The following is a 14,632-nucleotide window of genomic DNA, read 5'->3' as shown; positions in this document are numbered from 1 at the left end:
TTTTGTCATGAGAGCATGGAAAAGAGGGAAGGCAACAGCCATTGAAGCTGTCAAGAGCCTTCTTTCTCCCTTTTGATGCTCAAATCCAAAGCATCCTGTAAACAAACTCATAAAAGTCTAGAATCCATATCACATCTTCATTTATTCTAAGGCCTATCAAGGTTTGCAGCCCAGATGAATCTGCTGCCCAGGATATGAGCAAGCTTCCTTAGAGTGTAAATCCAGCCCCAATGCCTAAGAAAGATAGGAATGTCTACTTTGCAGGAAGGAGGATTAACCTTACAAACCACGGCAGATTGGAGGACCTGACCTTGCACAACCCCTCCCTTTGTTACTCCTCCCTGCCAAAGAAAAAGACAACTTTAGAGGATCGGACACCTAAATGTAGCACACGTTTGAATTAATTACTTTTTTATTGATTACTCTGCTGCTGCCACCTCTCATACTTACCATGCCAGGCGAAATAAACGTAAATCTCCAGTGCTGCCCAATGTATGTCATTTTTGAATTGTGACATTCTATTGAAACATAGTTAAAGGATCAGCATTGAAGATACTAGTGTATCTTCCAAAACCATGTCTTAAGTCTATTCTTATTTCTAAGCTGTGTCTGGTTTTAAAAATGGTCACTGTAGTTGTGTTGTTAAAATAGTCTCTATCTCGTCCTCTCCCCCTTGTTTCTAGATGGTGTTTGTATCCTTGGGTGCACCCCGGAGGGAGCGAAAAGGTGAAGGTGTTCAGCTTCCAGCATCTTGCCTACCTCCTCCTCAGAAGGACAACATTCCAATGCTTTTACTTCTGCAAGAACCTCATCTTACCACCCTTTTTGATTTGTTGGAGATGCTTGCATCTTTTAAACCTCCTTCGGGTGAAATGGCTATGGAAGATAGTGAGGTAATTTAGTGATCTTTGATTAGGATGACTGAATATGCCTAGTTTAAATTCTGTCCAATCTGTCTACTTCTGATGGCCCCTCACCAAGGTATCCAAACATCAGATACATCTAATATTTCTATCTGTATATTTAATTTCATCATATCTATAGATATAACTAAACTTTTTATAATCAAAATGGTATGCTATTATTTACTAGTTGCTCTAAAAATGTGTTGCTCTGAAAAGGATATGTACTATTGAAAACACATACGGTGGTTAGTAAGGGGATTTGGCTTGAAAAAATATTTTTATAGATATATTGTAAAACTCAGTGACTTATATTTATCTCTCGTATAACTATATAAACTAATGAGATTTACACTGGGAATTTATCAGAATGAGTAGTTGTATATTTAAATCCAGGATTTATATACACTGAATCTTTTGCATGTCTTTAAAGTATAGTGTATAAGTAACTTAATTTCCTTCTGTTTCAGTGAGACCTAAACTATCATGCTGTATTTATAGATTTATTTAACAAACTTTAGCTTGAGAACAAATTGCTTTTGTTTAAAATATAAATAAATAAAGAAACTTCAAACCCTAAAATGTCAGTGAGGTTGCTTTTCTTAAGAAACTATTAATAGTAATAGATTTTTTTTGTCTGTGTTAGAGTGCAAGATGTGAAGAACTCCACCTTCATGCAGAAAACCTGTCCAGGCGTGTCTGGGAACTGTTAATGCTTCTACCTACATGTCCTAACATGTTACAGGCATTCCAAAATATTTCAGATGAACAGGTCAGCCAACAGTGTTTGTTTTAAATATATATATAATGTGCAATTCACTTAGACTTTTTACAGTGAAATTTTTACAGTTTACCCAAAATTGAATGATGATTGATCCAACAGAGTTAAATAAAAAATAACTGATTTCTGCAAGGAGGATATTGTCTTGAATAAAAAACAGAACAGTTTCAATAATAATATATCAGGACAGCTCAGAGAGATATATATATTCTCTGGTTTTGTATTGAGTATAGTGAGAAAATAAAAAGAAAAGGGGACCATTTTCACCTATTATTCTCTTACTTTGTTGAAATAAAAATCAAAAGAAGTCTGTAGCTTTTCTAATTTAGTTTCCTGATTTGTGTCTTTAAAGGTAATGGGTTTTATTTTTGTAAAGAAGAATTAAATAAGTAAAATGATCAGTGAATGTTCTCTCTAGTGACTTTACTGGTTCATGTTGAAATTAAATCTCATACATCTTCAGTTGTACAAAGCAAGTTGAAGCAATTTATTTCTTATTTTCATGTCTTCTTTGGGTTTCATTTTAGAAGTAAATAACCTTAGATATACTTGATTCTAAAGCAATAGTCTTGAACTCTAGCCTACAAATTTTATGTGGCTTTAAAACTGAATCTTATGTTATTATTTACCTATTAGTATGCCTTGTTTTAAATCCCTCATTCCACCTTTCATAATTATAAAATACAATAGCAACAATTCACTGTTCTGAGTGTGCTTAGATTTGGTTAAATTTAAAACTTGCCTTAAGTGAAGTGTATATTATTGTGATAATAATTTTGAATGGGAGAGCACTTAGAATTTTATATATTGCTATAACCAGGAGGATGTTGGGTAACATATGATTCAATTTCAGTTATACTTTTTTTTTGGTAAATGTTATTGGAAAAATTATCTTGAATAAGTATCTTGAATTCTGAAGTACTTCCGAGCATTTTTTATGTAAAAAGAGCAAATGTGTGAATTTTAAGCAACTTTCCAATATGAAGCAACCACATGTAAGTACACTGTTTAGTGTCTATAATGACATGTTTTCTGAGGCTTCAGAGATGATTACTAATTAAAATAAAATGTTGGGTCATCATTTCAATACCTATTAATGGGCAGTAAAAAGTTCAGGTATGTGAGGGTCCCCCCCTAATTGTAGCTGACTGAGGAAGTTGTGAATAAGAGTAATGGACGATCTCTCTTTAATTGTGATTGAACGTACCTGAGGAACATAAAACACTGAGAACAAAATGGATTTAAATGAAAGAATTGTAAGAGACAAAACTACTGGGATTTTTGCTCGCAAAAATGTGTTTAGCTAAGTGGAAGAATTTCCTTACTTTGCCAGCAATCCTCTTGTAACTCTTTGTGTCAGCAAGTAAGTAAATGTTAAGGGCAGAGAGAGAAGCTGGCTGCAGGGATCAAAATGTTTTATTTTCTCTGGATTAAAATGAATTTGACAGATTATTTTATTCTTTGATTAGATTGGATTAAGTAGTAGGGTCTGATTCTGCTTTCCTGTTTGCATTTTTGATGCTCTTTTAATGTAACTATCATGTTTTGAAACTCAGGAATCTAGCATAGGATACGTGGAGGAAAGATGGGCAGGAAAGAATAGATTATCCATTCTCTGCTGTGCTAACCAGCAGTCATCATGCCCTTTACAAATTTTTAAATGACACGCAGAGGTTCTCCCAAGATGTAGTGAAGGCAGGGAAAGGAAAAGCTGTCATATAATCTCAATGTATACATGTTTAAAATATTTTAAAAATATAACTTAAATTGTTGTTTAGATATGATAGATTTTGTAACTGTGCAAGCTAGAACTACGATCTGTTTTGCACATGCTCACAGCTTTCTGGATAACGCTTCATTTAGGCTAAAATTTTGGATGCATCGTTTCAGTTCAGAGGTGACTTGTTTTGGAAAATGAACAGAATCTGTTCATTTATTTTATAATTATTAAAATACGAAAAAATATATTTTTTGCCTTCAAAGTACACCTTAAGGCACTTTTTTGTACATACATAACTAAGTAAATGTTGAGCTTTACTATTTGGAACTGCAGGTTGGCATTTCTCACTGAAGTTAAAATGTTTTTAAAATTGTTGTCCATGTGCGGTTGTAACTTTTAATAATATTGAGTTAATTGGGATTCCTACTGGACGTATATTATTCAGATTGAGAGTCTGTAAATTACATCAGATACTTTTTAAGTTTTTTTCATGGATGTTGTAACAATAAATATTAATTTAAAGATATGTAATATGTGAAAACCAAATTACTTGCCATTATCTATTCAAAAATGCAATTACTTTTGCCTCTATGGTCAGGTCAGCGTTGGATTTAATTTTCTTAACTTTTTTGTAAGGGTAATGATGGATTTAGTTGGAAGGATCTCCTGCGAATAAAAAGTGCCCATAAACTTTTGTATGCACTTGAAATCATTGAAGCTTTGGGCAAGCCTAACAGAAGAATAAGGCGAGAGTCTACGGTAATATAACTACTTATGTAGTTTCTAAATACAGATTCTTATGGGTGAAATATTTATTACTTTAAATTCTAGCATTGATGAAATAATTTATTTTTCTGTTTATACTCAGGGAAGTTATAGTGACCTTTATCCAGACTCTGATGATTCGAGTGAAGATCAAATAGAAAATAGTAAAAACACCTGGAGCTGCAAGGTTTGATTTACTTAAGTATTTTGTAATATGTAGTGTAGATTTTTCAAAATGACATAAAATGAAAGTTCTTTTAAGATAGTATAAGCTTTTAATATTCTGTTTCACTCCTTGGAGTCTCTTGATTTCAAGTTCATATTATTAGCACATAATACTATTTGCATTAGAATACTGTCAGGAAATCCCAATTCCTGGGCCTAAGTGATTAATAAAAAACAAAATTATTGTCTAACTTCAGTGTTCTTTGTCAAAAGTCCAACCTCTGTTTATTATATTTTTATATAAATTTTTCTCATGTTCTTCAAAAAATAAGTAACTGTATAATTTATCAATGTTTTATTTCTGATTTTAATTGTGTATCTTGTAACTGAGACAAGGATTTTAAAATACATTATGTACCTGATTTTTCTTACATTATCGTAATTTACTTACAGTTTGTTGCTGCTGGAGGGCTTCAACAATTGTTAGAAATTTTTAATTCGGGAATTCTAGAGCCTAAAGAGCAGGAACCATGGACTGTGGTAGGTGACACGTCAGTGTTTTAACCAGCTACAAGGTAGCTATCCCATTTGAGTGCTTCCATTGCTAGCAGCCTTTGTTATATTTACTTGCACCTTTTCTGTAGAAAAAGAGAAGAAATGAACCATATAAAATGAACAATGAAAGGTATGGCTGATAAGCCAATTATTGTGCATTGAAACTAGTTTATTGAATGCTTCTGTCTGTAATGGATACAAACCAGCTGCTAAATTGATGCCAATACACACTAACAATACAGTATTCTTTTTTGGGGAAACGTAAATTATTGAATAATTGCAGTTTTAATGTCCCTTTTAAAAACATTACTACTTTTATCATTCTGACTTTTTGCTATTTTGTGACCACACTTGTTTATCTTTTCTGTATGTTATTTTATTTGTTATTTTTTCTGAAGTCCTAAGGAAAAATGTGCTGGTTTGTAGAACTAAAAAATTCTCAACCTCACTTTTAAAGCAGTAGTGTGTTTATTTCTTGGTACATAACCCATTGTTGGCATTGAAAGAAATCACTACCACTACAGTCAAGGGGTTAATAAGGAAATTCCCTAACAGTGCACATTGGTGTTAGTCCATTTCATATATTTTGTTCATTCACTTCATTTTGTTTCCATTTTCAATAGAAAGTTTAGTAGCGATTGGATGTCTAACATAGTGAATGCCAGAGAAAATGAGGTAGGATCTGAGGCTAAAATAGGGAAAGAACAAGTTAAAAATTACTTAGGTTAGATGTCTTCAAGTCACCAGAGCCTGATGAAATACATCCTAGAATACTCAAGGTGCAGACTGAGGAGATGTCTGAGCTGTTAGTGATTGTCTTTGAAAACTCGTGGAAGACAGGAGAGGTTCCAGGGGACTGGAAAAGAGCAAATATAAAACCAATCTGTAAAAAGGGATAGAAGTACAACTGTGGGGAATTACAGACCTTTAAGCAATCAATTTGCAAACTCCTAGAAGTTAATAAGGTGATAAGTAACACTCAGCATGGATTTGTCAAGAACAAATCACGTCAAATCAACCTAATAGCTTTCTTTGACAGGGTAACAAGCCTTGTGGATAGAGAGGAAGCAGTAGATACTGTCTATTTTGAGTATCGGGGGTAGCCATGTTATTCTGTATCCACAAAAACAACAAGGGGTCCGTTGGCACCTTAAAGACTAACAGATTTATTAATCTTGTGCCACTGGACTCCTTGTTGTTTTTGTCTATGTTGACTTTTGTTACTGTCTCGCATGATCTTCTCATAAATGAATAAGGGAAATACAACCTAGATGGAGCTACTATAAGGTGGGTGCATAACTGGTTGGAAGACCGTTCCCACATCATAGTTATCAGTGATTCACAGTAAAGATGGAAGGACATTTTGAATGGGGTACCTCAAGGATTGGTTCTGAGTCCAGTTCTGTTCAATATCTTCACCAATGATTTAGATAATGGATAGAGAGTACACTTACAAAGTTTGCGGATGATGCCAAGCTGGAATCCATGACTTCTAAAGACCTCCTGTGACATTTTCTGCTTCAGCCCCAAGAGCTCCAGTATTGGAGCTGGCAGCCAGCAGGGCTTCGGTAGGGTTCCAGTGACAGGTAACAACCTCCCCAGGAGGAGGGTGCGGGGTGGCCAGGGCGAGCGGTTGGGTATGTCCGGTTTTCTCTTTGTGGTCACCCTGGAGCTCTGCAGCTTTCAGCTGCCGCGGGCAGAGGGGGAACCCTGCAGCTTCCAGCCAGCATGGTGGCAGGGGAAACCATGGAGCTGGAACAGCCTGGGGTGCTGGATCTCCCCACTCCCCATTTTGTGACAGTTATTTTTAGTAGTAGTCACAGATCACTGCTTCCATGAATTTTTGTTTATTCCCCTTGACCTGTCCGTGACTTTTACTAAAAATAGCCATGACAAAATCTTAGCCTTAATCATAACGTAAATATGAATCAACAGTGTAACGCTGTTGCAAAAAAAGCAAACATCATTCTGGGATGCCTTAACAGGAGTGTTTTAAACAAGACACAAGAAGCAATTCTGCCCCTCTGCTTTATTCTGATAAGGCCTCAGCTGGAGTATTGTGTTGAGTTCCAGGAAAGGTGTGGACAAATTGGAGAAAGTCCAGAGAAGAGCAACAAAAATGAATAAAGGTTTAGAAAACATGCCCCATGAGGGCAGACTGAAAAAATTGGGTTTCTTTAGTCTGGAGAAGACTGAAGGAGGGACATAACAGTTTTCAAATACATAAAAGGTTGTTACAAGGGGGAGGGAGAAAAATTGTTGTTAACCTCTGAGGATAAGGCAGGAAGCAATGGGCTTAAATTGCAGTAAGGGAGGTCGAGGTTGGACATTAGGAAAAACTTCCCAAATTTCATGGTAGTTAAGCATTGGAATAAATTGTCTACGGCAGAGATCGGCAACCTTTGGCCCACGACCTGCCAGAGTAAGCACCCTGGTGGACTGGGACAGTTTGTTTACCTGCTGCATCCGCGGGTTCGGCCGATCGTGGCTCCCACTGGCCATGATTCGGTGCTCCAGGCCAATGGGTGCTCTGAGAAGCGGCAGCCAGCACATCCCTTGGCCCGCGCCACTTCCCACAGCCCCCATTGGCCTGGAGTGGCGAACCGTGGCCAGTGGGAGCCGCAATCGGCCGAACCTGTGGATGTGGCAGGTAAGCAAGCCGGCCCCATCCGCCAGGGTGCTTACCCTGGTGGGCCGTGTGCCAAAGGTTGCTGATCCCTGGTCTAGGGAGATTGTGGAATCTCTGTCTCTGGAGCTTTTTAAGAATAGGTTAAACATCTGTCAGAGGTGAGATAATGCTTAGTCCTTCCTTGAGGTCCCTTCCAGTCCTATGATTCTGTGAAATTATGTATCTTATCATCACTATTCATCTGTCAATTAATGTGAGATAAACTCTCCTTATGTTGGATATTACTTTGCAGTTTGGATTTCTTTTCAGTTTATATTTGTTAGACTGAGTTTATTTTATCTGTTTGTTTTCAATGTGAGCATTTTGTCATGTAATAAATATCAAGTGTCATGGCTTGTGTATGTTTCAGTGTTTAGGATATTTAAAGTATCCCATACTGAAAAAAAATTCTTTATTTTTTATAGAAGGAGAATAATATTTTTGAGCTTTGTTTTTTTCAGTTTTTTCTCTTTTGAATCTGTATAAATACTTGTGATATACACTTTTCTAGCTCTCTCATGACGCTTGGCATCTGTTGGTGCTCTCTCTGGAGCAGTGTCAGGAGAAGGGAGATGCTCTATATTTCTCTCCATTCCCAGCATAAGCCAAAGATTCCATTAGTGCTTTAGTTGATCTTGCAGTTAGGTTTGCAAGAGATGGAGTAGTAAAGTGCAACTAAGGCACTGATTCTGCAAATAAATATTCTAGTGTAGACGCCTGCACCTGTGCAAAGTCTTGAAGATTCCAGTGGGATTCTGTATGGTTATAGAGAACTATGCTTGTGTATCGGTTTGTACGATCTGGGCCTATGATTGTGTTAGTTTTGCTTGTATGACACAACTCTTGCTGGTTGTGCTGGGCAAATATACATACAGGAGTAATAATACATATGAGATCCTTGGAGATCATAGTCCCAGAAGGAAATAAGAGGAAAGAAAAATCAGAAACTACTGAATGAATGAGAGGTTTTCATCCCTTTGTGACATTACAATACAAAATGGTATTTTTAATATAGTTTGTCTCTACATAAGTAATTGTGTTTAATTTAAAAGAGTAAAAAACCGTGTTAAATATTGCTTTCCAAGTTAAAGATAAGTGCTAGAAAATGCTGTAGACTGAAAAACTGAATCTTCTACACAGAATATCATATCATCTCTTAACTGTACCCGTAATTTGGACTAGTTCTTGAAAATACCTTCTTCGTAAGAAATAAAAGATTTTAATATCAGCCTCAGACTCTGTAATGTCTAGTGCAAGTCTTGTTAGCTTTTGCCAATTAGTGCTTTAGTTGTTAACTTTGTAGGACATTTAAGTACTGTGTTTCAAGTTCCAAAATAGACAAAGAATTACTAGAATTTGTGAAAAAGGAAAATTGCATTTTCTTCTTATCCACAGTGGCAGCTAGACTGTCTTGCTTGCTTGCTGAAGTTGATATGCCAGTTTGCAGTAGATCCCTCAGATTTGGATTTAGCTTATCATGATGTCTTTGCCTGGTCTGGTGTAGCAGAGAGTCACAGGAAAAGAACTTGGCCAGGCAAATCGAGGAAGACTGCAGGAGATCATGTAAAGGGCCTTCATATACCTCGTCTTACAGAGGTAAGAAACAAACTATATATACGTACAAACACCCACATGCTGTAGGGGAGATGTTTTCTTTTATCAGCCAAACGGGGATATGAAATGTAAAATATTATTACTTTTTAATAATCTGAGGGAATAGCGTAGTGAAGAACACTTATTAAAAAATTAATCTAAACACTAGAGGTGACATATCAGGAAATAAAATAATTAAATAAAGTTAGATTAAAGATGTGCAGTTTTAAAAAGCTAGAAGTCCAAGTTTATGTGCAGAATGTCCTAAAGACACAGAATAAATGGGTATTTCTGAATGTTATTGATCATTACTTTTTATGTTTTGTTTCAAGTATCAGAGAGGTAGCCGCATTAGTCTGTATCCACAAAAACAACAAGGAGTCCAGTGGCATAAGCTTTCGGGGGTAAAGAACCCACTTCTTCAAATGAATGTTAAGCTGCCACTGGACTCCTCGTTGTTTTTAGCTTGTGTTTCCTCCATCAATTCCTGCTTTAGAAGATGGCCTATTATGCATTGTGCTGGCACCATCACTCCCAGTGTTCAGCAGTGCTATAACCTACCTGTTAAGTCTCTATTATTCTTCCACCCTCAACAGTAACATTTTTTTTTAAGCTTGGTTTTCATATTATATTTTACAAGCTAAAGAGGACAACATATTAATATTAATAATGTTAAAAACGGTGAACTGTTGGAAGGGCAAAGACTTACTGTGACCTCACAAGCAGGTTCTAGCATTGTTTGGTGACAATCATGTCCACAACCAGTGGACTGTTACTGGGCTGTGAAACTACTACTGGGGTGATTGTCATCAGTGGGTATTACACCAAGTAAAAATAGCAGTTGCAGAGGAGCTGTTCTTCACAAACCAAAAATGCAACAAAACAAAAAATAAGAACAAAAGAACAGCCATACTGGGTCAGACCAAAGATCCATCTAGCCCACCATCCTGTCTTCTGACAGTGTCCAATGCCATATACTTCAGAGGGAGTGAATAGACCAGGTAATTGTTAAGTGATCCATGCCCTGTTGCCCATTCCCAGCTTCTGGTGAACAAAGCCTAGGGACACCATCGCTGCCCATTCTGGCTAATAGCCATTGATGGACCTATCCTCCATTAATTTATGTAGTTCTTTTTGAACACTGTTGTAGTCTTGGGCTTCACCACATCCTCTGGCAGAGAGTTCCACAGGTTGACTGTGCGTTGTGTGAAGGAATACTTCCTTTTCTTTGTTTTAAACTTGCTGCCTATTAATTTCTCAACACCAGTCATGATTTTATAGCTCTCTATCATATCCCCCCCCACTTGTCTCTTTTCCAGGCTGAAAAGTCCCAGTCTTATTAATTTCTCCTCATATGGAAGCTGTTCCACACCCCTAATCATTTTTGTTGCCCTTTCTGTACCTTTTCTAATTGCAATATATCTTTTTTGAGATGGGGCAACCACATCTGCATGCACTATTCTAGATGTGGGCACACCATGGATTTATATAGAGGCAATATGGTATTTTCTGTCTTATTATCTATCCCTTTCTTAATGATTCCCAACATTCTGTTGGCTTTTTTGACTGCTGCTGCACATTGAGTGGATGTTTTCTGAGAACTATCCACAATGACCCCAAGATATCTTTCTTAAGTGGTAACAGCTAATTTAGACCCCATTATTTTATATGTATAGTTGGGATTGTGTTTTCCAATGTGCATTACTTTTCATTTATCAACATTGCAGATAAAATTCAATTTTGATTCCCAGTAACCCAGTTCTGTGAGATTCCTTTGTAACTCATCTCAGTCTGCTTTGGACTTAACTGTCTTGAGCAGTTTTGTATCCTCACTGTTTACTCCTTTTCCCAGCTCATTTATGAATATGTTGTACAGCACTGGTTCCAGTACAGACGTCTGGGGGACACCCCTATTTAGCTCTCTCCATTCTGAAAACTGGCCATTTATTCCAACATTTGTTTCCTATCTTTTAATTATTTACTCATCCATGGTAGGATCTTCTCCCTTATCCCTTCAGAGCTTACTTTGCTTAAGAGCCTTTGGCAGAACCTTGTCAAAGGCTTTCTGAAAATCTAAGTCATATTAATAAGTAAACATCAGAAATATACTTACATTTCCATTCTCACTGTTGGTTTGGGGGATTCCGCACACAATCTTTTAAGTAGTTGTAGTATTTTTCAAAATAGTTTCAGATCACCTTTTGGGTAGGATCTCTGTTTTCCAAAATCTCAGGTCCTGTTGGTTTTTTTGTTTTTTTATTTTATTTTTTTTAACATGACTTAGGAACCTACTCCTGCAAGTTTCTTCAAGTATGTAAAATGATTTTGTATAAAGTGAAGACAGTATCCAAATTAAGCTTTATTTTACAGAAGAGTTTAATTATCCAAAGAGTAAAAATGAGTCAGATAAGAGTCTCAGCTGTCAAAATTAGTATTTCCTTTTTTAAACATCAAGCAACTCAAAAAGAGTTAAATAGAGTTCTATAGTCAATTTAAAAAAAAACTAATGGACTGAAAACAAACAAGAATTTTTTACCTCAAGTTATCTCTTTTCAGAAAGTTAAAAGCAACTGAAAGGAGGCTTTTAGAATGGAAGTAAGACCTCAATAATTTTAACAATAATTTAATACTAGAGTGACTTCATAATATTAAACATATTTATTCTGTATTTGTAAAACTCTGGTGAGAATGGTAAATTTCTTCCATATGCTTTTCATCACACTTGGCTGTTCATAACAAACTGTGTCTTCCCCATTACCTCCCCGGGTGCACACAGGGACACCTGAAACTTGGCCAATATCATTTGGGCCTCAAATGACTAGAGAGAGACTCACTGAGGATAAATTGCTGTTGAGCATGTGAGCCACTCTTACCATATAGGTGCTGAGTTTACTATCTGCACATTTTGGGGAACGATAGACTAGAATTATGAATTGTAGCCAGATATCCTGTCTGGGATTGTTAAACATAGTTTGCAAGATCAGCGCATCACACTTCTGGGAGAGTTAAGTCTTAGGCAAAATAGAATTTGAGACTGTAGCAACCTGTATAGCATAGTCTACTTTAAAATTTTATTAAGGTTTTATTATTTGATTTATTAATGCTGTTAGTCATAAATGTTTTGTCTTTGTCATAATCATCATTGACGAGTGTTTTTGTCATCTAATGTACCTGTTACTTCATTGTTCCAGAAGAGTCTCTCTGGATTTTCATTCGGTGAAATGGGGGGGAACGGTTTCTAGCCCTCATATCTGAGAAGGAAACCACAGTCACATTCTGTTCATGTTTTCAAGGTTTTATTCACATCTATGATGGCTAGAAACATAGATTTTTTTATTAATACAAGATTAGATCATGGATTATCAAGTCACTATCATAGTATGTTATTTTTGTAACTTCTCAAGTCTCTCTAGCTTCTGTTGGTGAACCTAGGATTAGTTTGACAAATTTTAAAAATAACTTTTAAATTTGATTATTTTAATCCCCACTATATAGTCTGCGACTAAGGCAGAGAGGTGTAATGAAAGAAAATAGCCTTAAATGGAACATACATTTATTGAGTTAGAGGAACCCATGGAAATGTCAGAAAACCAAGCCTCAACTTCAAGTATAATTTTAAAAAGTTTCTGTTGCAGAAGATATAGAATTAATGCAAGAATTACGCAGAAAACGCTAATATTCCTTGAAAAGTTTTACTGTCAAATTTGGTGTTTGAAAAAAGTCAGAAAGTGTAAAATATAGGGATTTTGGTCCTGCTATAAGTGAGAATTACAATGCAAAACTGTTTAACTGCCAATGTCTGTTGTATAGTCACTCTCATCCGCACAGTTTTTAGTTTGTTTTAAAATTGACATAAGGTGTATGATCTAACCCCATTGTTATATTAACTTTTTTCTTTTAACTTCAATTTTTAAAGGTATTCCTTGTCCTTGTCCAGGGAACAAGTTTGATTCAGCGACTTATGTCAGTTGCCTATACGTATGACAACTTGGCACCTAGGTACAATAACTTTTTATTTATGTCGTACGGTTTAAAAAATGTATGCGTTTTCATGATAGTTTTAAACTTAAATCTCTGGTTTTTCAAAGGTGAAAAATGAATAAAAGGTATAAAACAAACTAAACTATGGTTGTATACTTCCTCATTAATTTTGTCAAGTGGTTCTCAAACTTATTTCACCGGATGGACCACAGTATGATCCTTTCATGAACCATCTCACTTCCCAAAGCCACTTCCATCCCTCTCTGCAGCAATTGCAGATCTTGATTACAGAACAGTATGAAGGAGAAAAGATTAAAATAAATTTGCTTGAATGCTATTTGTTTGACTGCTTGTGTGCTTTTCCTATCCCCATTTGCCATTTGGTGTTGATAATGTGTGTATACAGTTGTATATGATGCCATCTGAGGACTACATTTTGAGAATTAGTATTTTGGCCTATTTTAGATGTACCTTCTATATTTGTTGTATAAGGTTGCATCAACAAACTTACAATTGTTGGTGATATGTGGTAGCACCAGAAAGGAAAGCACCTTTACTTTTTGATTCCGCTTGAATTTGCAGGCCCAATAGTTAGAAAAACTGTCTTATTTATAAACTAAAATGAATTTATGTGGAAACTACTGAGTCACAATAAACATGGAATCCTATAATGCTATTATAGTCACATTTGAGAGTAAAATTACTTTTATTATTATACTTATGAGAGGAAGAATATATTTTAAGTGAATATGAGAAAAGTATGTTTTCAGTTCTTAAATTTCCAGGTATAATGTATTTGTTTTGTTCTGTAGTACAATTAATTGATTTGATTTTCTTCCTGCACAGGGTGTTGAAAGCTCAGTCTGATCACAGGTCAAGACATGAAGGTTAGTGCTGTAGAAAATATTTAATTTTTATTAACTGATGATTGCGAAAATATTGTACAGCTATTACAGACCATGGGTTTGATTCATCCCAACTAATGCAGTGATGTGTTCCCATGTGTCAGTGGAGCTGCTGTGCTCTAGGTGGGGATTCCCATCCCTAGAGGAAGGCAGATAGTATTTGCACCACGAATCTCCCCTTGAGATTCTTTTAGATATGTACAAAGCTTCAGCCCGAGGCTCAGTTTACAGAAGAGTCCTGCTTGAGAAAGCTGCTTGGGGGAATTGTTGAATTGTTGCCTTCCAAATAGGTTCACATTAAGACTGTAAATGTAACATGAATATTCACTTGTATTTTGACTGGCAGCAGTGTTTGACTCCGCCAGCAATCCCCCCGTAACTCCCTGAGATTATTCCTGTGAGAATTCTGTGTATAGGAGCCATTTTCAAGTTACAGCTTGTATGTTCACAAATACACAGGCATCTCCCCTTAGTCTTAGGACCTGTTCTGGACTCCTCTTCTGTATCCTGTCACCGAGAGCCTGAGAGTGGTGTATCTGTAGCTTTTGGAGCCAGAATTCTGACACCCTGTGTGTATCACCTGCCAGAAATTGGCCC

General features: G+C 36.2%; 1 protein-coding gene across 5 annotated transcripts in view; it reads left to right on the top strand.

Annotated features, from left to right (window-relative positions):
• USP34 (ubiquitin specific peptidase 34) overlaps positions 1-14,632 on the top strand; it is a 299,367-nt gene that overhangs the window by 165,062 nt on the left and 119,673 nt on the right. For all 5 annotated transcript variants that reach the window (XM_075064435.1, XM_075064436.1, XM_075064434.1 and 2 more), the window contains 8 exons: positions 684-893; positions 1,549-1,674; positions 4,040-4,162; positions 4,272-4,355; positions 4,787-4,873; positions 8,952-9,152; positions 13,066-13,148; positions 13,977-14,017. In XM_075064435.1, coding sequence (XP_074920536.1) covers positions 684-893; positions 1,549-1,674; positions 4,040-4,162; positions 4,272-4,355; positions 4,787-4,873; positions 8,952-9,152; positions 13,066-13,148; positions 13,977-14,017 — 955 coding nt within the window. The remainder of the gene's footprint in view (positions 1-683; positions 894-1,548; positions 1,675-4,039; positions 4,163-4,271; positions 4,356-4,786; positions 4,874-8,951; positions 9,153-13,065; positions 13,149-13,976; positions 14,018-14,632) is intronic.

The sequence above is a fragment of the Chelonoidis abingdonii genome, chromosome 3 (assembly GCF_003597395.2).
Source record: "Chelonoidis abingdonii isolate Lonesome George chromosome 3, CheloAbing_2.0, whole genome shotgun sequence".
NCBI classification, from domain to species: domain Eukaryota; kingdom Metazoa; phylum Chordata; order Testudines; family Testudinidae; genus Chelonoidis; species Chelonoidis abingdonii.
This window is presented reverse-complemented; position numbering and strand designations above follow the sequence as displayed.